This window comes from Vombatus ursinus, unplaced genomic scaffold, assembly GCF_900497805.2.
Source record: "Vombatus ursinus unplaced genomic scaffold, bare-nosed wombat genome assembly UNPS02005286.1, whole genome shotgun sequence".
Lineage (NCBI taxonomy): Eukaryota > Metazoa > Chordata > Mammalia > Diprotodontia > Vombatidae > Vombatus > Vombatus ursinus.
Window position 1 is genome coordinate 16,994,193 of NW_020945064.1, and position 27,755 is coordinate 17,021,947.

The 27,755-nt window shown below is 50.1% G+C and overlaps 2 protein-coding genes across 2 annotated transcripts; both read left to right on the forward strand.

The window, feature by feature from the left end:
• The first annotated feature begins 62 nt into the window (after positions 1 to 62).
• EXOC3L1 (exocyst complex component 3 like 1) lies at positions 63 to 8,160 on the forward strand. Its single transcript, XM_027847730.1, is given in 13 exon segments — positions 63 to 271; positions 998 to 1,158; positions 1,383 to 1,602; positions 2,256 to 2,877; positions 2,981 to 3,098; positions 4,498 to 4,623; positions 4,752 to 4,852; positions 5,454 to 5,564; positions 6,604 to 6,739; positions 6,858 to 6,980; positions 7,350 to 7,505; positions 7,637 to 7,761; positions 7,849 to 8,160. Coding segments are annotated over 13 exon segments (2,238 nt in total). The 5' UTR covers positions 63 to 225; the 3' UTR covers positions 8,042 to 8,160.
• Positions 8,161 to 8,554: 394 nt separating this feature from the next.
• On the forward strand, positions 8,555 to 24,479 carry KIAA0895L (KIAA0895 like). Its single transcript, XM_027847165.1, has 7 exons — positions 8,555 to 8,637; positions 15,855 to 16,496; positions 16,831 to 16,974; positions 17,143 to 17,275; positions 18,432 to 18,737; positions 20,233 to 20,330; positions 20,673 to 24,479. The coding sequence occupies exons 2-7, from the start codon at positions 15,915 to 15,917 to the stop codon at positions 20,835 to 20,837; spliced, it is 1,428 nt and encodes a 475-aa protein (XP_027702966.1). The 5' UTR covers positions 8,555 to 8,637; positions 15,855 to 15,914; the 3' UTR covers positions 20,838 to 24,479.
• The last annotated feature ends 3,276 nt before the right edge of the window (positions 24,480 to 27,755 follow it).

Genomic DNA, 27,755 nt, shown 5'->3' on the forward strand with positions numbered 1-27,755 from the left:
CTCCACACACACCCCCCAACACACACTCCTCCCTCCCATATCCTGAGTGGGCTGGGCAGGAACCGAGCTGCCCCAGAGGAGCCTGCCTGGAGAAGAATCTGCTTTGGCTTTTAAGCTGAGCTGAGTTTCCATAATCGAGCTTGAGCCATCTCCCCGCCCCCCAACATCTAGGCTCAATTCCAATATCAGGCCTAGCACCCCCCTTCCTTCTCCACTTCTTGAGCCATGGGCATGGATATGGAGGAGGAGCAGGAATCTGGAGCCCCCCAAGGTAATGGGCCAACCCCTTTGGGGGTCACTCTGGGATGGATGGATGGATGGGTGGATGGATGGATGGGTGGGTGGATGGGTGGGTGGGTGGATGGGTGGGTGAATGGGTGGGTGGCCTCAGAGAGAAGTTCTGAACACCTGCAGGCAGCCTTGGTGGGGAGGAGAGTGGGTGTTTTCCCAGGGATAGGCAATCAGCCACTTACCACCCAACAGAGGAAGCAAAGTAGAGTGGAGGGAGGAGGGAGGAAGGAGTCAGAGAACCTAGGCTTTTGTAGGCCATGCTACTTACTAGCGAAGTGACCTAGAGGGCCACTTGTGGCCTTGAGGCCACAGGTTTCCTCACCCCTGCCCTAGGGTGTAGAATTGTCCCAGGAGTGACTTACATAGTAAGTGGACAAGTGACTTACATAACCTCTTGGGGCTTCAGTTTTTCATCTGTAAAATGAGGGGTTGAACTTAAGGACTTTTCAGCCCTAAAACTATTATACTTTGATATGGACCACATTGTGGTCCATAACATTATAGCATTTAGAGATTTATAAAGTACTACTAACCCGACCCCCACCTCAGCACTTGGGCAAACGAGGAGTGGTTAGAAAAGGCAGACCAACCAGGTCAGGGCCCCAGATTCAGTGACTTCCTGTCAGAGACAAGGGATGGAAACAGCTGTGGCTGAATTCTCTTCCTGCCTCCCCCCACCCCACCCTACCCCCATCCACCTAAGCAGACTCCGAGTGGCCAGAACTAGAGAAGGCTGAAAGGCTGGCCAGAGGGGCAGCCCTGAAATGGGCCTCAGGCATCTTCTACAGCCCCAAGCAGCTGACCAGGCTGGACCAATACCGAAGCCGGGAAGCCCAGAGAATGTGCTCCATTGAGTCCCGAATCAAGGTGGGGCCAGTGGGAGACTTGAGTTGGGCTCCCTAAAAGTCATCTTCCATCCTGGTCCCAGTCATTCCCATTCTGTCCCAGTCCCCTTCCCCTGCCTTCCCCAATTCTGTCGAAGGACTGGGCCCCACCTGTATCAGGATCCTGCTCAGAGGGACCTTCTCTTCTCTGCCCCCTCCATTGCGGGGTGCCACCTGTCACTGACACCCCAAGCTCTCTCCCCACAGTCTACGGTACAATCATACTTGGAGAGTGTGCAGACAGGCCTTGAACAGCTAGACCTGGCCCTGAAGGAGGTCCGGGAGGCTCGAGAGGCCCTGGCTGAGGCCCAGGGGGCACTCAGGAGCCAGACTGAGGCTGCCCACACCCTGGAGCCTCTCCGGGAGCTGGCCCATCAGCACGGACAGCTACAGGCAGTGACGCTTCTACTGCCTCAGCTCTTGGCAGGTGAGGTCCCATAATATTCCTGGGCTGCTGGGGCTGGAGATTAAGAGTTGGAAGAGACTCACCTTTAAGCTCACCTGATTCAAGACAGAAAAGAAAATGGATACCCAGAGAGCTTAGGTGATAGCATAGCCAGGATTCAAACCCAGATCTCCTGACCTCAAATCCAGTGTTATTTCTACTGGACCATGCTGCCCTTGAGCACCACCTTGGTCAGGCCACTTACCCCTGACCCAGTCAGTTGGTTTTCCAGGCTGAACCAGCCCAACATGAACCAATGAGGGAGCTTGGGGAAGAGAACTCTGGACCTTTCTAAAGTTTGGCTGATCCACAACATGATATGTCAATCAGCTCTAAAGTCTGAAGAACCCTAAGGTTCTTTGGGGGTTTTTTGTTTTGTTTTGTTTCATTGCTTTTTTTTTATTTTTTATTTCATTTTTATGTTATTTTAACTTTCACATAAGTGTTTAATAAATGTTTGAGAGACTGGATTTTACCAATGAGGAAACTGAGGCACAGAGAAAGGAAGTAATATAAATGCCTGGAAGTCACATAGCTGGTTCAGGGCAGGTCTGGAGAAGTCCTGGTGTGCAGTCTGTTTCAGGGGCTCCTTCAGGACTGCTTCCTGATCTCTGGCTTCCTACTTCTCTTCGCAGTACCTGAGGCAGTGGCCAGAACCCAGGCCCTGATCAAGGACAATCGATTCCTGGAGGCCTATGAGGTCCTACGGAAGCTGGAACACTTACGGGATGAGGTGCTGGACCCACTTGGGGGGCCTGAGCTGTCCCTCTTTGAGGGCTTGACACCTCTGGGGGAGGAGCTGGGCCTAGCCATGGGGAAGGTGGTGGGTTCGGCTCGGCAGCTAGCACGAGATGATCCAGCCCTCCTGGTAGCCGCGGTGCGAGTGGCCGAGTTTGAGGAGAAGAGGGACACTCGGCTGCAGTCGCCATCCCCTGGGCGCCCCTGAGCCTGGCGCCAGCGCTGCCTTGGGGCCCTGCGCAGGGCCCTGGAGGAGGCCTACTTTGAGGCACCAGCCCCTGCCCCCCCAGGCCTGGCAGGACACCTGGCTGCTCTCCGAGAAGCTCTGCCCGCTGAACTGGTCTTGGCCGAGGCTTTGGTGGCTCCCTGCTGCCCTGCAGATTACAGGGTGGTGAAGCTGTGGGCCCACACCTTGCACCAGGGCCTTTGCCAGCACCTGCAGCGGCTTCTGGATCGCGAGGACCTGGGCACCCAGGACATCTTCACACTGCTACACTGGGCCCTGCATACCTACCCAGGGTCAGTGCCAGGCCAGGGGTGGAGAGGCTGGGTAGGACAAGCACAGGGAGGCTGAGGCAAGTCTACAGTCTTTCACAGCTATGAATTCTATGATTTCCCTCAGCCCTGAGATGATGGGTCATCCTGATCTCAGTCCTGAGGCTGACATCTCTGAGCTAGAACCTTTGCTCTCCCCAGAGGCTGTGGAGCAGCTAGAAAGAACATACACAGAAAAACTCAAGGTAAGGATGACAAGAAGTAGGACCCCCAGGCAAGAGAGATTCACAAGCTCCATCCCAGGGGGCACCTTCTGCTACCTCTAACTCCAGGACTTGCTGTCTCTACGTATTTCCTCGTCCTTCTTTGAGGGCTAGTAAAATGTTTTGGAAAAGATGCAGGGGCAAGCCAGCTAGATTAGGCAATGAGAAGAAACTACAGAAAAGGCCATATGCTAGTGTTTTTGAAAGCAGCATGAGGAAGTGGAAAGAACACAGGCCTTCAAGTCCAGGGACCTGAGTTCGAATCTTAGTCTTCAGCTATCACTAGCTCTGTGACCTTAGACAAGTCGATTCCCCTCTCTGAGCCTCAGTTTTCTCATCTTTAAAATGGGAACGGTTATACTTGCCTTACACACCTCCCAGGGTTGTTGTGAGGAAAGTGTTTTGTAAATGATAAAGTGTTGTAAAAATGTATTTTATTAGATAAGGGCAGAGGAAAGGGAGTAAGCGGAAAGACGAAGAGGGAAAGAACCTAGTTGGATGCATTTTCTATTGTCCTTCAAGCATGGTGTAGTTGAAAGATTTGGAGTCAGAGAAACTGCTTTCAAATTCTATCTGCTTCTTAGTGTGACCTTTAGTTTTCTCTGTAAAATGACAGGGTTGGCCTAGATGACCTTCCAGCTCTGGATGCCAGCCATGATCCAAAAAGAGGCCCACGGGATCTGACCATTAGAAGGGACCATTAGGGTCATCTAGTTCGGAGATGTCAAGCATGCACCCTGGGTAGCATGCATCCCCCGACACTCCCGAGTACATTGGGAACCACAGGAAAATGTCATTGGGAAATATTTTAACAAAATAACTAGTTTTAACATGTGGTTTTCTATGTCAAAACGCTGCCACAGACATTTCTATCTGGTTTGAGTGGTTTGACATCATTGACTAGTCCAATCTCTCCCTGAGGGGGAATCCTGCAGATATCATGTCCAGGTGGAATGCCTGCCTCTGCTTGAAGACCTCCCATGAGAGGGAACCCCTCAGGGACAGCCCATTGCCCCTTGGGAGAGCTCACCTTTCTAAGATGTGCTAATCCTTAGAAAGTTGGGCTAGTCTCTTTCTTGTAGGAATATTGTTTCTTCAAAGCAGGTATATGTGTGTGTATATGCGGTGGGGGGGGAGTGTATGTGCATACCTTGCATTCTCTTTACTATGTTTCTTCCTATGTCTTTTTTGTTTGTTTTTTGGGGAGGGAATTAGGGTTAAATGACTTGCCCAGGGTCACACAGCTAATGCGTGTCTGAGGCCAGATTTTAATTCAGTTCCTTCTGACTCCAGGGCCAGTACTCTATCCACTGTACCACCTAACTGCCTCCCTATGTCTATTCTTTGTTCATGTGTCTCCCCCGACCCATCCCTCTCCCAGATAAACATAGCTGGGTGGCTGCAGAAGGCCTTGGATGGAGAGGTGGCTGAATGGTTCCGAGAACAGGAGCCTGACATTGACCCTGAAGGCTTCTATCATTCTTCTCTGCCTGCTATTGTTCTGCAGGTGTGTGTTGGGGAAGGGGGGTGGATTGGGGGAAAGGGGAAGGGAACTGCTTGAGGTGGGGGAAGAGGCCAAGGCTTTGTGCTGGCAGGTGCTGGCTAACAGTGTGCCCGGGCCCTTCCCACCCCCAGATGCTAAATGAGAATATCCAGGTGACAGCTGTGATCAGCTCTTCTTTGCAGGAGAGAATACATGTCATGGCCCTGAGGGAGCTGGGCACCTTCCTGAGGAGGTCTGTGCCACCCCCCCTAAAGTGACATACACATTGTTTATGATTGCCCGGACTGCTGGCATAGAATCCCATAGGCATTTCCATAATGGGAAGTTGTCAAGGATGAGGACACTGCAGCAAAGAGGCAAATGGGCTTAGAACAAAGGAGGTGGGATGCCCCAGGAGGCAGAGTACTGCCTCTGGAGTACTTTGCCTCTGGACCTAGGTTCAAGTCTTACTTCTGATGCTTATCTCCTATATGACCTTGGGAAAATCATTTAAATCTCCCTGGACCTCAGTTTCCTCATTTGTAAAATAAGGGGGCAGGGTAAACTAGATGGCCTTTGAGGTCTCTTCTAAAATCACTCAAGCAGGCCCCTGTTCTTGCTTAGAGGCCAGTGTCCGCTAATGGGTGATAGTGGGGTGAAAGTGGGAAGGAGGGATCAGCCCAGTTACAGTGATGAGTTACCTGCATAGAAGGCGGTGCTGGTGGCTGGTCTTTCCTGGCCCTGGCTCCCCTGTGCCTGGTCCTCCTCTCCTGGCCCTCCTGTCCCCAAAGTTTGGCTAGATGGGAGTGGAGGCCATGGTGCTGGTCTTGCTCACCCATTCTTCCTGGCCACAGCCTCACTGAGGCACTGGACCGTTTCTCCCAAGAGCACATGAAGGATGCATCTAGGCCCCGTCACTACGTGCCATACCTGCTGGCCTGTCTCAATCACTATGCTGCCCTAAGGTACTTGCTGCACAGAGAGATGGAAGGGTTTTGGGAAAACTGGGCCACCAGGGAGTGTGCTGAGGCCATGGGACTGGGGACAAGAGAAGACTCAGGCATCTTAAGGCTGTAACCTTCTGTATAAATGGTGACTGAGGTTAATTCAATTCAATTCAGCACATGTAGTTTACATTAAGTACCTACTACGTGCTAGATTCTAGGTTACCAAGACAAAAAAGGTATCTGCCCTCGGGGGGCTTTCATTCTACTTGGGGTGTGGGGTGGTGGAATATATTCAGTAAGGCAATTCACTATAAAATCTCTTCAAGGCTTCAGTTTCAAGGGTATCCCTGTTCTAGTGGTAAAAGCACTGGATTTTGGAGTTGGGGATCTTGAGTTCAAATTCCATTCAGCTACTGACTAGCTGTGTGATCTTGGGAAAAGCATGGCACTTCCCTGGTCTTGTGTCCTCATCTGCAAAATGAGGGGTTTGGATTAATATTAGTTCTAGCTCTAAACCTCACAATCCTTTTGGTCTGGGAGAGGGTCTGTTTTTCTTAATTTCTTCTGGGCATCTATAAAGCATATTTTTCCTCACAACACTTCGAAGTGGGTGAGCAAATACTGTCATTTTCATTTTGCAGATTGGAAAAGAGATGGGTTGGAAAGCACCCCTTGTCACTGCACTAGGTGACAGATAGAAAGAAAGAAAAAATATTACTATATGGTCTCTGTCTTCAAGGAACATACATTCTAGTGAGGGAATCAACAGGTACACAGAGAAGTAAATTTAAAATATCTGCAAAGGAATTGGGAAGGAGAATTCAAGCTCTAGCTTGTTATATATGGGGAAAGTGAGACTGTAAGTTGTGGACTGACTTGCTCAAAGACACACACACACAGAGGTCATACCGAGTTAGTGACAGAGTTAGAATTTAAATTCCCAACTCTGAATTCAGTGCTCTTTCCACTACATCAGGCTAAGTAAGGACAAATGGTCCCCAAATGCACCCCAGCCTCTCTCACACCTTTTTTGTCTCTGCCCTCTCCCACCATGCAGTTCTTCAGTCTCCCTTTTGCAGCCCGCTGGGGTGCCCACCACCACCGGGGTCTCAGCTGCCATCGATGCAGCCCTTGGAGACTTCAAGAAGAAGATTTGCAGACTGATCTTGGATGCCCTGCTGCAGGAGCTACAGGTCTGAGCCAGGACCATACCTCACTCTTCCCTGCTCCCCACCTGTCTAGGGCCTGAATAGGGGCACAAGACTGGGGGAGGAGGCAGAAAGGGCCTAACTTTGCCTCCTCTGCTCTCAGCCCCTGTTTGTGGCCCTGCCCTCTCGCCAGTGGCTATCCGGTCTAGTGATGCTGGACAATGTGTGTGAGCGGACAGCCAGCTTCTGCTCACGATTCTCCAGAGTCCGGAGTCCCATGGCTCAGGTGCGACATTTTAGCTGCTTGGTTTCTCCAGAAAATGATGAACCTATTCAAACTTCACTTTTTCTCATTTGTAAAGTGAGGACCGAATTCTCTCTAAGGTTCCTTCCAGCTCTAAATTCTGTCTCTGATTTCATGCCATCCCAAACCAGGTTCCTTTTCTCTCATTTTCTTCCTTATATCGCATGAGGTGTGTGTGTGCCGGTGAGAGAGAGAGACAGAGAAAGAGAGAGAGAGAGAGAGTGTGTGTGTGTGTGTGTGTGTGTGACCGCAGGGCAGGGCAGAGTTGGATCTACTAAGAGCCAGAAGGGGATGGGGGGACAGCTGTTCTTCCTAGTCTGAACATCCATCCCTTCCTCTGGGGCCTCAAAGACGCTGCTGGCTGAGAGCGAGCGCGCCGTGGTGCTGGAGTATCTTCGGAGCTTGATGCAAGGAAAGCTTGTGTGCCGGAACTCGACGGAGAGGATCCAGGCGTCGGAGCGAATGTTGCAGGACTCAGCCCAGCTCAGGGAGCTCTTCCTTAGCTTGGTGAGAGACGAGAGCACCTCGCTGAGGGCAGCTTAGGGCCACAAGGTCGGGGGTTAGTGATGCCCCATGCTTCCTCCTTGGGGTCTCGGGCTCCCCGCTGATTCCTGGCCCACAACAGACTGTTGTTCCAGGAGCTAGAGGAGAGCGCGCAGACCGGGGCAGTCCTGGGTGCCCTGCAGGAGCTGTTCCGCCTCCAGGACCCAGCGCTGCTCAGCCTCGAGGTGTCCAGCTTCTTACACAAATTCCCCGATGTGAGGTAGGTACTGGGAGGTTGGCTTGACTAGTCCTCGGAGAGGCAGGGGAGGGCCAGTAGACCCACCCCCATCTCCCCATCTCTCCCCAGCGAGGAGCATATCGGGGTGCTCCTGGACGTGCGTGGGGACGTGTCGCGGGAGCAGCGCCAGGTCGTCTTGGAGACCATGCAGGCCAACCCTCCTGTGTCGCCGCCGCCCGACGGCCACCGCCCACTCTTCAGCCTAGTGCCAGTGCCCTCGCCTCCGCTGGCCTTCTGCTTTCCCGCAGGCTCCTGCTCCTGAGAGGGCGGCAGAGACGGATCCCCCTCAATAAACGCCCAGAGCCGCCGCTCCCGAGTCTGCCCGTGGGAGGGGGATAGCTCCAACCGCTCCCGCCTCGCTCAGCCCGGGCTGAGTGCAGCATCCCCAGAGCCCGGGGCGGGAGGGGGCGAGTCCGGGATGGGGGCGTGACGTCTAGGGGGCGGGGCTAGTCATCATCTAGGGCGGAGAGATGGCGCTAACCACGGTATGAGGGCGAGGCCATACGGCAAAGGGGCGGGGCTGTGTAGGGTTCGCTTCGCACCGCCCAGCGAGACCACGAATCACAATGGCTCCCCGCCTGGCTCGCCGAAGCCCCGCCCTTAGGTAGGCGGGGCCTAAGGTCCGGGGGCCGAAGCTGTAGCACGCCGGATCCTTCTCTCTACTCCTTCCCTTCTCCCGGGCCTCGCCGCCAAAGAATAGTCCCCGAGGAATCCCCCCGCTTCTCGCGCAGCCGCAAAGGCGGACGCGAGCACGTCGCTGCGTGCATGCGTGCTGGCGTCGGGCTCCGGGCGGCCGGCTTTCGGCTGCAGTGCGGACACGGTGCTGCGGTGCCAGACGGAGCCGAGCAGAGTGGACAGGTGGGGCGGGGCTGGGGGGGGCGGGTTCCGGGGCAGGCAGGGGCTGACGGCGAGTGCGCACCTCCTGACACCCATACCCTCTCTCGCCCATTTCCTGCTGCGCGAGCCCCTTCCCACCCCTTACTATTTGTTAGCCGGGGCCGCTCCCTTCTATTGGGTACCGACGGGCGCGCTCTTTGTGAGCTCCGAGGCCGCCCATTGGCTTGGGGTCACGCCCCCTCCCATATTCTCGGTTCTTTATTGGCCCAAGGTCGTTCTCCCTTATTGCCCCTCCCCTCGCCTTCCCAGCTCCCATTGGTCAGGACCGTTCCTCCTCTTTCGTCACCAAGCCCTGCTTTCTATTTGAGGTTCCCTTCCCACCCCCTTTAATTTACTACGTTGTGGGAACGTGGATGATGGGTCCTCTGGAGTTGGGCGTCGTGGTGGTCACTGGAAAATCGGGCAGGGCCCTGCCCGCAGAGCGCTTCCAGTCTAGTGAGGACCTGGCACAAGAACCATTAAATGTTGGCGATCATGGAAGAGAGCAGTTAAATGAAGGCATCATGGAAGAGATGGGACTGGAGGCCAGCCCCTTGATGTAGTGGAGGGAGCCCTGGTGATGAATTTTGGGGACTCCTGTTTGAATCCTGGGTCGGCCCCTTGATGTAGTGGAAAGAGCCCTGGTGATGAATTTTGGGGGCTCCTGTTTGAATCCTGGGTCGGCCCCTTGATGTAATGGAAAGAGCCCTGGTGATGAATTTTGGGGGCACCTGTTTGAATCCTGGGTCTTCTGTTTTCTAGCTTTGTGATTTGGGGCAAGTCTCTGGGCCAAGGCTTCCATTCTGTAAAACGAGGAAGTTGGACTAGACCTTTCCCAAGGTCCTTTCCAGTTTTAAAGCCATAGGCTTATCTGTATACAGATAAATGGGTGCAAAGGCAAGAGCCATTCGAAAATTTTAAGTGTATATGTTTTACATTACTATATATACTTATTTATGTATGTATTTACGTATATGACTTAACTTTTCAACTAAATTGTATACATTCCTTGAAGACTTTATTTTAACTCAACCTTATTCCCAATACCACATCAAAGGGCACTTGAAAATACATAGTAATCATCCAGTAAAATATTTGTCAGTAGTGAAAATTGGCCCCAGACACTTACTAGCTGTGTGTGACTCTGAGTAAGTCAACCTCAGTTTGCTTCAGTTTCCTCTTCTGTAAAATGGGGATAATAATAGCACCTACCTCCCATAGTTGTTGTAAGGATCAAATGACATAATATTTATAGAGTGCTTAGCATGGTGTCTGGCTCAGTCTAGGTGCTATGTAAATATTAGATGATATTATACAATGGACAGTGTTGGTTCCAAATTATTGAAGTCAAAGCACATATCCTTCTTATTAACAAAAGGTCAACTACAAATGGAAAGTGACACATACTCAAAATTTCAGTAGGCTCTAGTAAATGCTTTTGTATAACTTTTTAAATGGGAAAACACTGTGAAGGGTGGGCTGGAAGGGTTCTTTGTAGGGAAAGCGCTGATTGCCAAGATAAAATATATATTAAAAAAAAAAAAAAGCACTGGTTTTGGAGTTGTGGGATCAGAGTTTGAAGTCCGACTGCTACTGTATACCATTGCTCAGGTTATTAGTTACAAGCTTCCCTTCTCTGGGCTTCAGTTTCCTCATCAGTAAAAGGAGAGATTTGGATGAGGTGATTTTTAAGGGCACGATGTCAGTGGGCCCATCTAGCTCTAAAGCCTAGGATTCTGGAGTTGAGTGTAGAGCTGAAGTGTTAGATTGGGAGTCATCTGTTTGCATAGAAAAGAGTGTTAGTTTAGAGAGTTCTGTGTGGTAAAGCATGTGGAGAAGGGATTGGGAAGAAGAAGAAGAAAATGAGATTTTGCCTCACTATTTTTCATTGAGAAATGGAAGCAAGTTAACTAGGAGAACATCAATAAAACATTTGTGTCTTCAAAGAGACAATGAAATAAACGGAGATAGAGCCAGAAAAGATAGAATGGAAACCAAAAAGTGCAGTGTCGGAGAAACCAGTAGAGAAGATATATTTAGTGATATCCTGTGGTAGGGGGGTGCCATCTAGATCTCAGACTCCTGGAGCTGGTCAAAACACACCCTGCTGCTCCTCTTATTTCCTGATTTAATGAAATCTTGACTCCTTCAAGGACCTGGGAGGAGCTTACTATTGGGTTCTGGGAATTGGTGGCCTCTCATTCCCATCATCGTCCAATTTTCCCGAGTCAGCATGATAGGAGCCAAAATTCTGTCATCAAAACCTTTCTGTTCATAAAACTACCCTCAGGGCTCGGTGTTTCTTGATACCTAAACAGATCCAAACTGGGCGTGTGGTAGTGATGAGTGAATGGTAGGGGATTCCCCCTTTAACAATTCCATTCAATTTAACGAGCATTTGTTGATGTTATGTGTACCAAGCACCGGGTGCTGTAGAAAGTATAGATCCAGGCTTCTTAAACTTTTTCCACTCGAGACCCCTTCAGCACTTCTTAAACTGTGGGTCTTGACCCCATGTGGCGCTGGCAGATCACAGAATTTTGATCTTAGAGAGACGTTAAAGATCACCTAGTCCAACTATCTCATTCTATAGAGGAGGGAACTGAGTCTCAGAGAGGTTGGAAGGAAAGGAATTACCAGGTCAGCCTTGGCTTTAAAGTCGGCTCTTTGCCAGGTTTTTAGGGCTCCAAATCTCAGCTGGACTATTTGGCCTTCATAACCTGCCAGAAGTTATCTAGTTTGTTTTCCTCTCTTTGGGTGGGTCCGATACTCTGCCAGTGGATCTCAGGCCTTGTTGGGTTAGGAGGTGGTTGCAGATTTCTTCCGTGACTTCAGTAGAAACACTGAGGATTTTTTCTGTAGACAAGGGAGTAGAGACTCCTTTGCTAATTCTTAGCAATACTTGAAAGTTATGAGGGGTCCCATTCCCTCATTTTCTGTTATTTACTGTTCCCTGGGGACTTGTACTCATTCTCAGCCTTCTTCCATGATGATTTCTATCCTTCTTAATAGTGCCCCTTCCCCCTACCTTGAAAGGTTGATGAAAGTGAAACCCCTTCCCTAACTTGCCCCTAGGCTCAAGAATGCCTGCAGGGCCTTGGATATTTAGAGTCCAAAGACCTGGGAGGGTAACAACACCAACAACAGCTGGCATTTATATAGTGCCTGCTGTGTTTTAGGCACTCGGGCACTGCGCTAAGCACTGTACAATTATTATTTCATTTGATCCTCAGAATAATCCTGGGAGGTAGGTGCTATCATTATCCTCATGTTACAGTTGAGGAAAGTGAGGTAGACAGAGTTACACCCATGGTAAGTGTCTGAGGCTGGATTTGAACTCAAATCTTTCTATTTCAAAAGCCCAGCACTGTCTCCAGGGCACCACCAGCTGCCTCAGTCCAATCTCCTTACTAGTTGCAAATTATTGAACATTGCAAATAATTCTGCAAATTATTGAACAGTCAATGTAAAGTATTTATGAAGTACCCACTCTCTGCCAGGCACCGTATGGAGAGTGAGAGATACAGAGGAAGGTCAAGGACAATCCCTGCTCCCAAGGAGCTTCCAGTCTAATGGAGGAGACAATGTGCAGGCAATTCTGTACAGGTGATAGGGAACGGGATAAATTGGAGGTGTTTTCGGAATGAAGGCACTAGATTTAAGGAAGATCAAGAAAGCCTTCCTCTAGAAGGTAGATTTCAGCTGAGACTTGAAGGCAGCCAGGAGGTGGAGATAAGGAGGCAGGAGGACCTGCCAGTGAAAACATTCAGAATCAGGGGCTGGAGGGTATTGTTTGAGGAGCAGCCAGGAGGCCGCTGTCACTGAACTGCAAAGTACAGAGAGGGAAGGAAGGTGTGAGAAGACTGGAAAGGCAGGAGGGGCCGGCTCATCAAGAGCTTTGGAAGATTTTGTATATGATCTGGGAGGTAATAAGAAGCCACTGGAGTTTATTAAAGGGGTGATGTGGTCAGATCTGCATGTTAGGAAGGTCACTTTCACAGCCGACGTGAAGCAGGGAGCCCGTCCCACAGGCTCCTGCAGGAGGTGAGGGCCTGCCCCAAGGTGGTGGTAGTAACAGAGGTGAGAAGGAGGGGTATTTAAGAGAGATCTTTGAAGGTAGAAACTGCAGGATTTGCTGACTGGCTGGATGTCAGAGGTGAGGGAGGATGTGAGCTTGGAGGATGGCGGGTGGTACACTTGACAATGATGGGGTAGTTAGGAAGAGGGGAGCATTTTTTTTTTGTTTGCAATTGAATTAAAATTTAGAGTTGTCAGCATATCTTCTGTTGGCTCATTGAAAGCATCTTCTGGACAGTGCCAGTAGAAGAAAGGACAACAGGTGTGACGTGTACGTGGTTTCGATTTCTTCTCCTGGATGTTTATGTTTTGAAAGCTTCCCACATTATTAGTATTCCATAGAGTGACTTCTATTAGAAACATTCTTAAATCTCTACGGATCAGTGTTATGTCTGGGCCCAATTGGGGCAGTCATTGTTTTTAGGATTATGCCCTAGTTCCAGTATAATTTATAATTCTGGAGAATATGTCCTAATTGAATTGGGCACACCAATACTGTCCTTGCTTTACCTAGCTCACCCTGCTATGTGAAGAAAGCACTTCAGAAGCCTTTATGAAGCATCAGAGAAATGGGCAGCATGATGCAGGCCCCTGATCCTGCAGGGCCCTGCCACACCAGGTTGTCCTCCATAGGTTCAGCACCCCTAGTCCTGATGGCAGGCGCTGCTCACATGAGCCACTCACAGACTTTCTAAAGAACAGGATGCATTTGAGGGAGTCTCATTTTAGGGGGAGAAATTCTAACCTTTAATACGTTTAGTGACACCCCTCTACCCCCCAAAAAAGAATAAAGTAACAAGAGTTATTTTGTTGGTGATGAGAAAGACTCTGGAGAGAGACTCAGCTCGACAATAATAACATTTACACGGTACTTTGTTTTCTGAAGAATTTGACAAATAAATCATGTTGTCTTCATATCAGCCCTGGGAATCAGGTGCTGTTATCACCCCCATTTTACAGTTGAGGACACTGAGACAGACAGAGATTGAGTGACTCGCCTAAGGTCACATAACTAGGGGCTGAGACAGAATTTGAATTCGGGTCTTCCTGATTGGCAGGCCTGGTGCTTTACTCGCTGTGCCACCAGAGAGGCCAGAGGAGAGAGTTGGAAGGTCATTTAGTCCAGTCCTTTATCGCCAGGCAGGTGTAGCTGGACCCAGACTCTGGAAATATTAGAATTTTATAATAGCCGTCTAATCCTGTAAGTGATAGAAGTCCTACCTTTTAAGAAGTTAAAGCAAATTTCCTTCAGAGAATTTTTTGAAGTTGAAGATCTCATGACAACAATGTAAGAAGCAACGTGGTCTAGTTGACAGAGGGCTGTCTTAAGGGTCAGGAAGGCCTGGGTTCAAGTCCTTGATCTGGTACATGGCAGCTGTGTGATTCCTGCATGCCCCTTGATCTCTGTGTTTCCCTGGCAATTCTATAAATTGGAAGGAAAATGCCACTCACCACTGGAGAGAGGACTCCCTAAACTGAAGAAATTGCAGGTCTAATTTTTTGGGTTTTGTTTTGTGAGGGTCTTTGGGGGGGGCAATTGGGGTTAAGTGACTTGTCCAGGGTCACACAGCTAGTGTGTGTCTGAGGCCAGATTTGAACTCAGGTCCTCCTGACTCCAGGCACAGTTCTATCCACTGTGCCACCTAGCTGCCTTGAAAATCTCATTAAAAAAAAAAAAAAGAAAGTCATGAGCTGAAGAGATGACCTGAGGAAGAAGGGATTGTAGAAGTCATCTTATCCCACCCTCTGCTTTTACAGAGAAGGGAACTGAGGCCCTCCCCATGCTCTCTCTCTGAGTTACAGCAGAGCCCCTGGTGCTTTGTGTAGCCCTTCTGTTGTTGTTGTTGAACCTTTTTTTATTTTTATTTTCATTTAAATTAATTTATTTTTAGTTTTCAACATTCACTTTTATAAGATTTTGAGTTCTAAATTTTCCCACTTCCCTCCCCAAGACAGCATGCAACCTGATATAGGCTCTACATGTATGATCATGTTAAACATATTTCCACATTGGTCATGTCATGCACCCCTTTTTTAACGATGCTACACCGGTCTTCCTTCATAGACTTTGGGGCTCAGGCTCCAAGCTGGAAATCTGGTGAACTCTCGAGGACAGGAAGTTGTTTGTTCTTGGAAGGTCACTTCCAAGACAAACATCCCATGTGTTGACCCTTCAGCAGTTTGTCGTTTCTGTATTGGCTTTTTTCGGTGTTAATCTAAGTCAGTCAAACAAGCATGTATTAAGCACCTACTGTGTGCTAGGTGCGATGGATACAGATGTTAAATAGGGCAGTCAATCATCGTGTCCTTTCCATTGCCAAAGATCATGTTGATTTGATTATTGTTCCCTGAGCTAGAGTAGACAGTTGGGAATGGAGAGGGTTAGATTGGGGGCAGAGGGGTATGCCTGCAGGGCAGACTATTGGATGCCCGTGCTGTCCGAGGTATACCTTGGTGTCTGGGAGTTAGCTGGATGCAATGAAGAAGCATGGTGTGAGTGTTTGGGGCCAGGTAGAAAGGGAGGAAGGAAGAGGGAGGGAGAGAGGGAGGAAGGAAGAGGGAGGGAGAGAGGGAGGAAGGGAAGTGATGGAGAGAAGGAAGGGTGGGAGGAAGGAATTATGTGCCAGGCATTATACCAAGCACTTTACAAAATAGTATCTCTTTGATTCTCACAACTATCCTGGGAGTTAGGTATTATTATTATTCCCGTTTCATACTTGAGAAAACTGGGGCAAACAGGTTAAGTGACTTGCTCAGGATCACCCTGCTAGCAAGTGTCTGAGGCTGGATTTGAACTCAGGTCTTCCTGAGTCTGGGCCCAGCGCTTTGTTCACTAAGCCACCAGCTGCTTCTAGAGGACTAAGTGAGGTGAAGACTGACTTATCACCCTTCCCCTTTCTCAGTCCTCCTTGGATGCTGAGGATACCTGCCCTCAGACAGTCATCTGCTCCCCACCCCCTTCTTTTTCTTATGATAAACACACCTGATTCTCCTTTCCTTTCATCATCACCTTTGTTGATTCCCTGACTCCACATCCAGTGTTTTTCCCACAACATCACATTATACCTGCCTTGTCATTCCTACTTTGTCTCATACCCTCATGTCATTTTGTGTCCCCACAGGCCAGGATCGAGGGCAGTGGGGGATCACACGCCCAGATGTGACCCTTCTCAGAGGGCAGGATGGTGCTGGACTCGGGGACCCAGGCCTATGAGCAGGCACCCCCTTCCCTCTCTGTCAGCCCTCCAACTGTTTCTGGGGTGGGGAAGATCTCAAAGCAGAATGGGCCACAACTGTACCCCTCTATCCAGCCACCAATATCAGCCCCTAGCTCCCAGAAGCCCTCCCTAGTCATCCCAGTACATCCTAGATCCTCTGTGTCCCAACCGGCAGGCCTGGCCTCTTCCCGCCCCAAGGTCCCAAGTCCCACGTCTGAAATAAGACGACTCTCATTGGCCTCACTGGGTCGTGGTCGGATTCGGCGCAGTGAGAGTTCCTGCTCCGTCGGAGGGTCCAGCAGAAAGGGACGCCTCCGGCCCGCCTCCTCCCTGCCCCACATTGCTAAATGCAAGGTAGAGGAAAGCCGGGCAGCCAGCAAGAGCCCCTGCCTGCTGGTAGCCTTAAGACCCAACAACCTGGAGCAAGAGCGAGCCCGGTTCTTTCAATCAAGGTACACCTACAACCCGCAGTTTGAGTATGAGGAGCCAGTTCCAGCTGCCGTGTTGGAAAAGTACAACGAGGCCTCAGACAAGTTCATCCCCCAGGTCAGGGAGCCAGGGACACCCCCTCTCCCCGTGCTTTGTCGGCCCCCTCTCCCTGGTGTAGTGGGTTCCGTGGGAATGGGAAGGGGCTCCTGCTCTGTCTCCCCCGGCCCTCTCCTCATCTCCTTCCCTGCAGCTCCTGACTCATCCTCTCTGGCCCCTCTAGGAGCTGCTTTCCCCTCCAGTGTTACCCATCTCTTTCCCTCCCCCTACTCTCCTGGTCTCCCCCTCAGCTTCATGCTGAATTCCCGCCGGCCCCCGGCCCAGGGATGAGTGCAGGCCGAGGCCGTGGCTGAGATAAGGGTGACAGCCCCTGGCGGTGGGGTGTGTATGGCAGGCGGTGGGGATCATTGAAGCAGTCCTGGAGAAGTATGGGACCTACGAGCAGTTTGAGGCGATCACGGGAGGCCAGCTGCTGACGAAGTGCCAGATCTGGTCCATCGTCCGCAAATACATGCAGAAGGAAGGCTGCTCTGGAGAGGTGAGCCGTGTAAGGGAAGGCATCCTTCCTGGACCAGTCTGTCCACAATGAGGGGCTCCTGGGGAGCGAGGCATGGTGGGGAGGCCTCCAGCCCAAGCTTCATTCCTCCCAGGGAGCCCTGGGCAGGGGAGGAGAGCTCAAGCTTGCCTCTGCCTTCCCCTCTGGCAGGTGGTGGTGCAGCTGAGTGAGGACCTGCTGTCCCAAGCAGTGATGATGGTGGAGAACAGCCGGCCCACGCTGGCCATCAACCTGACTGGGGCCCGCCAGTACTGGCTGGAGGGCATGTTGCGGCATGAGATAGGTCAGGATGAGGGACGCACCCTCCAGGCTAGCAGACCTACTGTGTCATGGGATAGAGAAGGCCCACCCTGGTCCAGGAGATTGGGGGTGGGGGCGGAGGGAATAGACACAAAGGGGAAGTTGGAGGGGGGGAGACCTGCAAAGGAAGCAGAGGTTTGGGTGGATGGTGGAGCTGGGTAGAGGCCGGTTGTAACTCATCATGGGGGAGGGATCCGGGGGAGTAGTCTGTGCCCCAGTAATCTCACTCCCTTTATTTCTTCCGCTCCTTCCCTGAGGACGGTCCCTCCCAGGAATGACCAGCTTCCCTCATCCCTCTTACTCACAGAGGTAGGCAGGCAGAGCCCCTCTTAGGGGGCCCATCTTCTCTGCCAGTCCATTCTCACCCTTCTGGGCCTTACCCTCTCCTCACTAACTTTTTCTCTGGCTTCTTCCCCATCTCATTTGGGTTGAGGCAGGGGGTACTTAGATGTGACCTGGCGCTAGAGAGAACCCAAGTGTCCCACCTGTGCAGCTGGAGCCGCCAACCCCCTCTGATTGTAATACTTGGTCTTCTTGTGCCCTCTTCACCCCCCCTCCCCAAATAAAAACCTCCAGGCTGTAGGAGGGAGCTCCCAGAGGGGGGATGGGATGTCATGGTGAGAATCCCAGTGCCCAGTCTGGTCACGTGCACAAACCTTTGTGGAGTGAGGAGAAAAGGAGGGCTGTTTCTTCAGTGAATTTGGGGGGATGGAGGGGGCCTCTGCCTGGGTTCACTAATCACTTTTCCTTTCCTTCTGTCTCATCTCTTGAAGAATCCTGTTAACTCTGGGCATGAGATGTCTGCAGAGAGGCTGGGGTGTGGCTGGGGGGGGGCAGGCAGGATGAGCATGTCTGTGAGGGAGGGAGTGAGTGAAGGTTTGTCACAAAGGCTTGGCTGATTATGTGGTGAGTTGGTGACTGGTCTTTTTGTGTGCCTCTTTGTTGTATGTCTGTGAATTTGTGTCAGAGTGAATGAGTGAGTGTTTCTTAGGTGTGGCAAGTGTGTGTGAGTGAAGGTGTGTGGAGGGTGGTGATCCCCTGAAGCTTGGCGGAGGGAGGGCTGTGCATCGCTTCTGGGGGCAGTTGGGGAGGGGGCTTTCCTCGGGCTGTGGTCCCCAGCTCTCCTTACCTCCTCACAGGCACCCATTATCTTCGATTTGTCAATAACACTCGGCAGCCCTGGAACACCTCTGATGGCCGGCGGCAGTATGGGCTCCGGCCTGCCAACCCCACTGAGGAGGGGCTGGCCAGCCTGCACAGCGTGCTTTTCCGCAAACAGCCGTTCCTGTGGCGGGCAGCCCTGCTGTACTACACCATCCAGAGGGCGGCCCTGATGTCCTTCCGCCAGCTATTCCAGGACCTCGCCCAGTATGTGCAGGACGCCTCGGTGCGCTGGGAGTACTGTGTGAGGGCCAAGCGGGGCCAGACAGACACGTCCAAGCCTGGTGAGGGAGCCCCAGGGGCTGCACACTCTAGACCCGGAGGGGAGGAGAGCAGAAGGGCCCTTTGTGGGGTGGAGGGGGGAGGCCCACAGAGGAAGAGGGACGCGCCCAGGACCACCTCGTGAGTTTGTAGCGAAGTCAAGACTAAAACCTGGCTCTCCTGGTATGATTCAGTCCATTCCCTAAGCTCCGCTTGTCAAGCCGCAGTCCCCATCACCCACCCCCATTCCCTCAGTTTGTGAGCGAGTTGTGTCCCCAAGAATCATTTTATAAAGGGGTTCCTTAGAACTTGAACCACCCTGTCTCGTGGAAGAGTGCTGTTCACAGGCCCGGGTCGTGGCTCTGCCACTTGTAACTCATGTGATGGTGGGCAGGTCTTCCTGGACCTGGTGTCTTCATCTGTAAAATAACCTTTATGGAGGACTCAGCCCATTTCGGTTTGCAGAGTGGCTTGTTAACCTTAGGTGAGGTGGGCGTATAGGTATCACTGTGAGTCACAGAGTGGTGAGGTGACCTTTTTTGTAGCTGTAAGGATCTTCTGAGGGCCCAGCCCAGTGCTCTTTGGAGTGCCCTGTAGCATGGGTCAGGTGATCTCTAAGGTTTCCTCCTAGCTGTAACATCTTTGTTACATCCATCTTTGATGGGGTAACTCCTTCGAGATCCAGGAAGTAGGCAGGAGGGGGCCGCAGGGGAGGAGGGTCCTGACTTCCCCAAATATGGCAGAGACAAGAGGGAGGAGCCCCTGGCTGGGGCGACGGTACTCACGGGGTGTTTATAAGCTGGGGACAGCATACCCTGCGGAATCCAAAGAGATGGGTCCTTGAGCCATGGTGGGCCCTCCCAGGTCTGCGGACAGTAAGATGTGGCGTTAGAGCCTGAATGAGGAAGTGCCTGTTGTTACCTCTTTATCCCGCTCTTCGGTGGGGGGTATGTAGTGACGTACCTGGAGGATGCCTACTGTGTCCGCTGTCTACCTCATCCGTTTTCTAGGGCCAGCCACAGTCCCAAAGCGAGAGGGTTTGGGAAAGAGAACGCTGCCTTTTCTAAACTCAGCCTGCAAACCTCGTTGTGCCCGAGGTGCTCCGTGTGGGGGTTAGAACTCCTTATCAATTTGTCCAGACTCTTTTTGGACCTTTCTTTTTTCTTGTCAAGATTGCTTGGATGGACAAAGAGTCCCATCCACTGAGTGCCCTGTATTTATGGAGAGGAAAGGTCAGACACAGTCTGTTTGGCCCCGAGGATCAGGGTGTAGATGTTGCAGAGGCATGTCCAATGATGAGGGCTCTCTATGAGTGGACATGGGCTTCCCCAGGAGGTAGTGAGCTCCCCGTCAGTGAAGGTCTTCAGGTGAAGATTAGATAATGTCTTGGGGATATCGTAGAGGGATTTTTTGCTGTTGGATTAGACTCCTGAGGTCACTTCCTGCTGAGATTCTGTGCCTGAGTGCCTTCCTCCTCCCTGGAGGGGAGGGTCTCTTCAGTCTCTTCACACCTTGCAGGCTGCTTCAGTAAGGACCAGGTGTACTTGGATGGGATCCTACGCATCTTGCGGCATCGGCAGAATATTGATTTCCATATGCTGACTGCTTTGGGCAAGGTGAGGCTGGCCCCATGGGAGGGGGCTCCATCTTCTCCCCTCAGGGCCACTCACGGGCCTGGCCTTGTCCAGTGCCTTCCCCGGCATCCCTGCTGTAGGATCCAGACCAGTCCTAGCATCCATCGACAGGCCTTGTGAGTATGTCAGAAGCTTGCTGGTGTGTGGCTGGCCCTCAGACCAGAGAGAGCTGCTGTGTTGTGGTGGACAGAGCGCCAGCTTTGGCTGTGGAGTCACGGCAGCCGGGGCCGCGGGCCAGCTGGGCGACAAGAGGCAAGTCGCTGGGCCTCTCTGCTGCTCGGTGACGGCCACGGTCCCTGTGACCTGCTCTCTCTTCTCCTCCAGGTGTCCTATGAGGATGTGAATCAGCTCCGGCCTCACGGGAAGCTGGAAAAGGCTCGGATCCCTCACTTCATGCAGGACTTGACGCGCTACCACCAGCAGCTGGAACACATCATCACCACCAACCGCTTGGATGATGCCCAGCTGGACAGCCTGTTGCCAGACTGAGAGGCTGAGGGTGGGGGTCAGGGGTTGGTGGGATGGCTGGTCAGCTGGCTGGCCAGGGATCAGGGAAGAGGAAGAGCCTGGGTCAGCTCTGTCAGCAGTGGGCAATAGCCTTGCCAGTGTTTCCTTGCCCTGGATATTGGGGAACTGGGGGGAAGGGGCAGCATAATATATGCTAGAACCCCTTCTGGAAGGGAGCTCTGGAATCTGTCTTCAAGCCTAGAACGGAAGGGGAATTCCTTTTAGAAGGCCAGAAAAATAGATACTGAGGCCGCCCTGTCCTCGTAGAATGAAGAGATCCCAGCAGGGTGAAAAGGGAAGATTGATTTGGTTTGGCTTAGTGGGGAGGGGAGAGAGAGCTGGCTCTGTGAGCGCGTGTGCCTATGGGGAAGGAGAATGAGTGTGATCGCGAGCGTAAGGAGCAGGGCAGGGAGGGGGGTGTCTCCTTGTGCATGAGACAAATACAGTAAGCTTCTGGGGCTCCCAGCTAACCCTCTCCCTGCAGCCCTGTGCTCCTCCCACCCTCTGCTGGAAGGGGCTGATGCTTCCCCGCCCCCAGACAGTCATTCTAGTCTCTTGGTGCTCTTAGACTCCTTGATGTCTACCTCTCGCTGGGCTTCCGTGGAGGACGAAACATCCATGTACCCCTTCCCTAGCCAAGGCCCTAGCACTGCTGCTCACCTTCTGGGTGTACTGTCGCTCCTCCTTCCTCCACTCTGACATCTGTCCTTTCACCCGCACTACTGTCACACTCCAGATTCCTCTTCCAGTGCCCAGCATTTCGACTCCCTTATCCTCCTGCCCATGTACTCAGTGAAACAATTGAAAGGGGATGAGAGGAATGGAGTAGATGGGGCTGGCATGCGAGTCCATGGACCCCAGCAGTTCAGTTCAAGCATTTACTAAGTGTCGATGGTGTGCAAAGTCCTATGCTCATCCCTGAGGGTAGAAAGAGGAGAAATATGGCTCCCTGTCCTCAAGAGAGCTTAAAGCCTAGTGGGGGAGGTATGGCACACAGATATGTCTGATATAAGGGGCACAGGATGGATCCAGAAAAAGGGCTCTCGGACATTGGGTGAAGGCAAATGGTGGGAATGACTTCTGTCACTCCCACCTATTGGAGGTCATAAACTGGGCAGGGAGAGGTGCACTTGGTCGATTGTGTGTGTACTGGGGGGGATGACGCTCTGTAATCTTTGTTCCTTTTCCCTCCCCCCTTTTCCTGCTGCTGCCTCAGGCTTACGTGGGAGTTGCTAAGTTCCATTCCCTAAGACAGGGGTGAAGTTTGGATTCAGTCAGAGGGCTGCACTTGAGGACCTAGAGGGCCACGTGTGGCCTTGAGGCTGCAGGTTCCCCACCCCTGCCCAAGGAGAGCTGTGTTGTTCCCCTTCCCCTAACACATACCCCACTTTAGGGAAAGTTTGTCAATCCAGATGGAATATCTTTTAAGAGTAGGGCACTGTCCTGAGTGCTGTGGAGAGGTTGAGCTCTGTATTTGAGCCCTGGTCCGATGAGAAGGTGTCTCCTGCCCTCAGGGAGCTCCCTACCTCCAGAGGCCCCCAGCCTTGTCTTCTCTCCGTTCCTGAGTTTCTGCTTAGACCTGGATTTTAGCAGTGCATTTTACCAGGTCTCTGGTGGTACAGTTGTGAACTCCATGAAATTTATGGGTGGATAACAGTACAATTAGGTGATGTTTGAACCCTTTGGATACTGAATTCAAGAGGGATTAATGGATCACTGCCAGCTTGAAGGGGCATGTCCATGGGCCACAGTAGGTCTTAGTCTTTGGCCCTATTTTGGTGTTTTTTAATCAGTGATGTGAATGAAGGCACTAAATTTCTGGGTAATGTAGAGTAAGGAGAGAGAACTAATATACATGGGTAATAGAATCAGGATATAAAGAGGCCCAGACAGTCTGTAACTAATGATGGAATTTAATATGGATTCATTTGTGTAAAACCCTCTGCTGAATGCTGGGTTTACTAATGTTATTGAGGCATTTACAGTCTAATTAATGGTGGCAGGGGATGAATAGAAAGCCTTTTCACTTGGTGGGTTATTTATTTATTTTGTGTGTGTGTGTCATCTACCTCACGGGGTGGTTGTGTGGACGCACCATGTCTTCATTTGTTATGACGATGGCAGAAGTTAACTAGTTAACAAATGCGTGGAGGAGAATGCTTGAGGCACCAGTGCTGGGATCTGGGGGGAAATCAATGCCCTATCAAGCCCCTGCCCTATTACTGACCACCTCTGATGCTGGGCAAGTCTCTTCTGAGGCTCAGTTTCCTCTTCTGTAAACTGGAGGGCCTTGAGTTTTAGAATGTGTTCAGGCTTTCCGAAGCCTGGGCCTGATTGTGACTTTGGAGGATGGAGGTGATCAGCCACCTTTCAGAATGTTTTGAGGCACGTGCCTATGTGATCTGCCAATAGTATTAACTCAAACGAATGCAGTATTTACAGTGCTTTCCTCAACCATCCTGTAACATTTTAGAGATGAACAGGAATGGAAACTATCAGTTTTGTTTTACAGATTAGTATTCAGGCTCAGATGGGTAAAGTGATGTCCAAGGTCACTGTGTCAGAAGCAGGACTAGAATCCTTCCACCCTCTGCAGACGCGTGGCCATCGGCACAGCAAACAGTGCATGTTGCCTTTTTGTTCACGGCTTATTTTCCAATTCAGAGGTTGGTATTTTGTGTTGATCTGATTTCCTCTGGACGCAAATGTTGGAAAATGGGCAGGAGGCCAGTTAGATGGTGTATTTTGCCTTGGACCCTCCAAGACCCTATGCCATCTTCAGCCTGCCCTGGCCTGGTCAGTAATTTCAGCAGGGCCTCTCCTGGTTGTGCACTTCGTAAGTTCAGTGCTGCTAGTAGCTGAGTTATTGCTGGGGACTCTTGGCCCTATGGAAGGAAACAGGCCTTGAGCCCCTGATTCTGTTGCCCTCCATTCTGTACATCCCCAGGAAATGTTTTGGTTTTACCATTTCTACCCCCACCCCCTATCCCAAGAACCTAAAACAATGATCAGACTATCCAGAAGCTTAGATCACTACTGGTATCTTAACACCATAGGGAAGAGGCCCTGACCTGTGGCCGTGGTAGGGGTCAGACTTGTTCAGGAATTACTTGGCTCAAGGGTTGAAGTTGGGAGACCTCTATTGTAATCCCTCAGAGAATGTCCAAGGAATTCTCAGCTTCCTTTTGCTCCCAGAAGGGGGTTGGACTAGATCCCTAAGGTCCCTTCTACCTCGAAATCCAATGATTCTCCATTAGCAAGGAGGGTGGGGAGTGTGGATCAAAGTCAAGAGGGTGGTTTCCCTGGAGGCTAGTCTTGATGTGCCCCGTGGATGCCCTCTTTACTCTATGCCCAGACAGCTGCCCTAGCAAAGCTTTTGTCTGGATACTCCTATTGTTTACTACTAGCCTAGCTGAGGAGTGAAGGCTCAGGTGCTGTCATGAGATTCACTTTAACTGAACATATATTTAGCGCCTCCTGCATGGGTCAGAGTTGGAAGGGTTTCCCCAACTCCTTGTATGTTGATGCCTGGAACTGGAAATGAGTTTTCTCTTCACTCCTTTATTCCTCCCCCCAGAAAAGAGGGGCAAGAGGAACTTTGGAATAAAATTATTTTTGATCTTACTCCCTCATTTTGGCCTTTTTTTTTTTTAAATGTTTCCTTGATGTCACATCACAATCATTTCAACCCCACCTCTAGATCAAACCCACCATTGTGGCAAAAACAGTTATGAAGAAACTTCTAACAGAGTGGTAGCAGTGCATAAAGTGTACCAGCTGTGCTGGTAATCCTCCGCCTCTCTCCCCTGAAGGAGCTGCTTCATGAAATCCCTCAGCTGTTCCACGGTTACGTCCTGTAGTAGCATCTTCATTTACTCCATTGTAGTTGTGGAGTGTTGTTCTCCTGGCCCTGCTCATTTATCCTGTGTTGATTTGTACAAATCTTCCCATGTTTCTGAATACTTTATTTTCATTATTCCTTACTGCACACTAATATTCCGTTGCATTCATAGACAATAGTTTGCCCAGCTATTCTCCAATTTATGGGCACTCCCTCAGCCACTACAGAGTACAGAGATGCTGCTTTGATTATTTTGGCCTATGGTGGACCTTTGTTTCTGACTTTGACTTCCTTGGGGCATAGGTCCTTAGAGAGTTCGATTCATGCAGGGGTATAAACAGATTAACTCTTTTTTTTTTTTTAAATCAAGTCAAGAAGCATTAGGTGATGAGAATACAAATGCATGCAGGATGAGAGAGTCTTTGCCCTCAAGAAGCTTACATTCCTTTTAATTTGAATAATATTTTTCCAGTTGCGTGTAAAAACAATTTTTAACATTGGTTTTTAAAAATTTTGAGTTCCAAATTCCCTCCCTCCCTCCCCAAGAAGGTAAAGCAGTTTGATATAGGTCATACATACACAGTCGTGCAAAACATTTCCATATTTAGTCGTGTGAAAGACAACAAAAAAACATGAAAAGGTGAAAAATAGTATGCTTTGATCTCCATCCAGACTCCATCAGTTCTTTCTCTGGAAATGGATAGCGTTTTTCATCATGAGTCCTTTGTAATTGTCTTGGATCATTGTGTTGCTGAGAAGAGCTAAGTTGTTCACACTTCTTCTGTTACTGTGTACAATGTTCTGGTTCTGTTTACTTTGCATCAGTTCGTGTTAATCTTTCTAGGTTTTTCTAAAGTCATCCTGCTTATTATTTCTTATGGCAGAATAAAATTCCATTATAATCATATACCACAACTTGTTCAGCTATTCCCCAATGATGGCCGTCCCCTCAATTTCCACTTTTTTTGCCACCACAGAAAGAACTGCTATAAGTATTTCTGTACAAATAGGTCCTCCCCCCACCCCACTCCCACCCTTTTTTTTTTTTTATCTCTTTGGGATACAGACCTAGTAGTGGTGTTGCTGGGTCAGAGGGTATGTATAGTTTTATAACTTTCTGGTCATAGTTCCAAATTGCTCTCCAAAATGGTTGGATCAGTTCACAACTCCACCAACAATGCATTAGTAAAGGAGATGACATTTTAGTGGTGGGGGAGTGGAAGGGGTAGAACCTCATGGGGCATGGTAGATGTCTAGAGTCAGGAGTGCAGCCTAGAGAGGGATAAAAACATGGCAGACGTGGCCATCCTTCTTAAAATAGATATTCTGGGAGAAACCAGCCACTTAGAGGAAAAGGCCATAGAGCAGAGGATGTGTCCAGCGTGAGAAGTTGAGGGGTGAGTAAACTAGGAGGAAAAAAAAACAGGTTTCCGTGATATGGTAGAGAAAATCTGGAAAGCTAGGAGTACAATTTGGAAATGAGTTCCAAGTTGACATCTAGAACAGCTGGTCTGCTTCACGCTGCCACTGGTAATAGCGTGCCTGTCTTTCCACACCTCCGGCACTATTTCCATTTTTGATCATCATCACCAGTTTCTATGGGATGAGGTAAAACCTCCATTGTTTTGCAATGTGTATTTCTCTTATTAGCAGTGATTTGGAACCCATTTTCATGTGGTTCTTTTGAAAACTTTGCCCATTGACCATTTATCTTGGCTCTCTGATCTTAGACATAAGAGGGATGGGATGGAATCACTAGTCCGAGAGGGAGGATTGGGCGTAGAGGAGCTTGGACCACTAGCCCTACATTAACAAAGAAAACCCAAATACCCAGGTAGCTTCAGCTTACCACTCCTATAATTTAGCAAGTTCCATCCTCCTTAGCCTGTCTTATATTTTAATAATACCTTTTAAAAGACAACTTAAACTTTCCCAGGAATTGGAATTGAACAACTGATCCCTTCTCCCGACTATGAGAGGCAACAGATAGAGCACTGGCCTTGGAAGCAGGAAATTTTTCAGGTCCTGCCTGGAACACATGTCCCCTGGGTAGCCCTAAGCAATTCAGTCATTTACCTTAGTGCTGTAGGCAACTTTGAGACATTAAGTTGCAGAGAAGATGCCAGCCTACATTGGTAAGGGATCATAGATTTCCATTTGGGAGGCCAGTGCAACCCCCTTCATTTTACAGATGAGGAAACTGAGGCAAAGAGTGGTTAAATGACATGCAGATGGTCACAACTAAGTCTCTAAGGCAGGATTTGAACTCTTCATCTTCCTGATTCCAAACCCAAAGTTCTATCCACTGTACCACCTAACTTTGTAGGATGGGTTTCCTCAGTTGGGAGGGCCCTATAGCCGTGAAACCATAAGTTCAATCCAGTTCCAGTCCAGCCCCGTGAAGGTTTCATATATATGGACTTTGCTAATTCCCTTTCAAGTCTTGAGTTAGCTGTGTGAGTCATTTCCCTTCTCCAGGCATCAGTTTCCCCACTTTAAGATGGCAGGGTTGAATCCCTCCAGCTTAGGACTCCATGAGCCTGCTCAACCCCCTCTCTAACATCAGGAAGGACAGTTCTTTGACTCATATTTAGGGTTGATGCTCAAGTGTCCTACTTTCTCCAAATAGCCCTTATTCTAACTAGTTGGACTAGATGTTCTCTATGGTTTTATACATATATATATATATATTTTTTAACCAGACCTAAGATTTCACTGATATATGAGGTGCTCCAGTGGCAGAAATTCCCCCACTAGTGTAGATCAGCACCTGCTCAATCACCCACATGTAGATGTCATTGGTCCTCTTCGAGTGGAGGACAAAGGGGCAGCTAGGTGGCACAGTGGATAGAGCACTAGCTCTGGAGTCAGGAGGACCTGAGTTCAAATCCGGTCTCAGACTAAACACTTGACACTTATTAGTGGTGTGACTCTGGGCAAGTCACTTAACCCCAATTGCCTTACCAAAAAAAAAAAAAAAAGAATGAAGTACAAACAACAGTCTTACAGAGTTACCTAGGGCCCAGAGCAGTTAAATGATTTGTTCGGGTGTGACCCTA

Excerpts from the sequence above, each read along its gene's own strand:
- KIAA0895L (XM_027847165.1), top strand. The coding sequence starts at position 15,915 with ATGGTGCTGGACTCGGGGACCCAGGCCTATGAGCAGGCACCCCCTTCC. Across the intron at positions 16,975-17,142 it reads AGGAAGGCTGCTCTGGAGAG|GTGGTGGTGCAGCTGAGTGA; the intron begins GTGAGCCGTGTA and ends CCCCTCTGGCAG. Across the intron at positions 20,331-20,672 it reads TGCTGACTGCTTTGGGCAAG|GTGTCCTATGAGGATGTGAA; the intron begins GTGAGGCTGGCC and ends CTTCTCCTCCAG.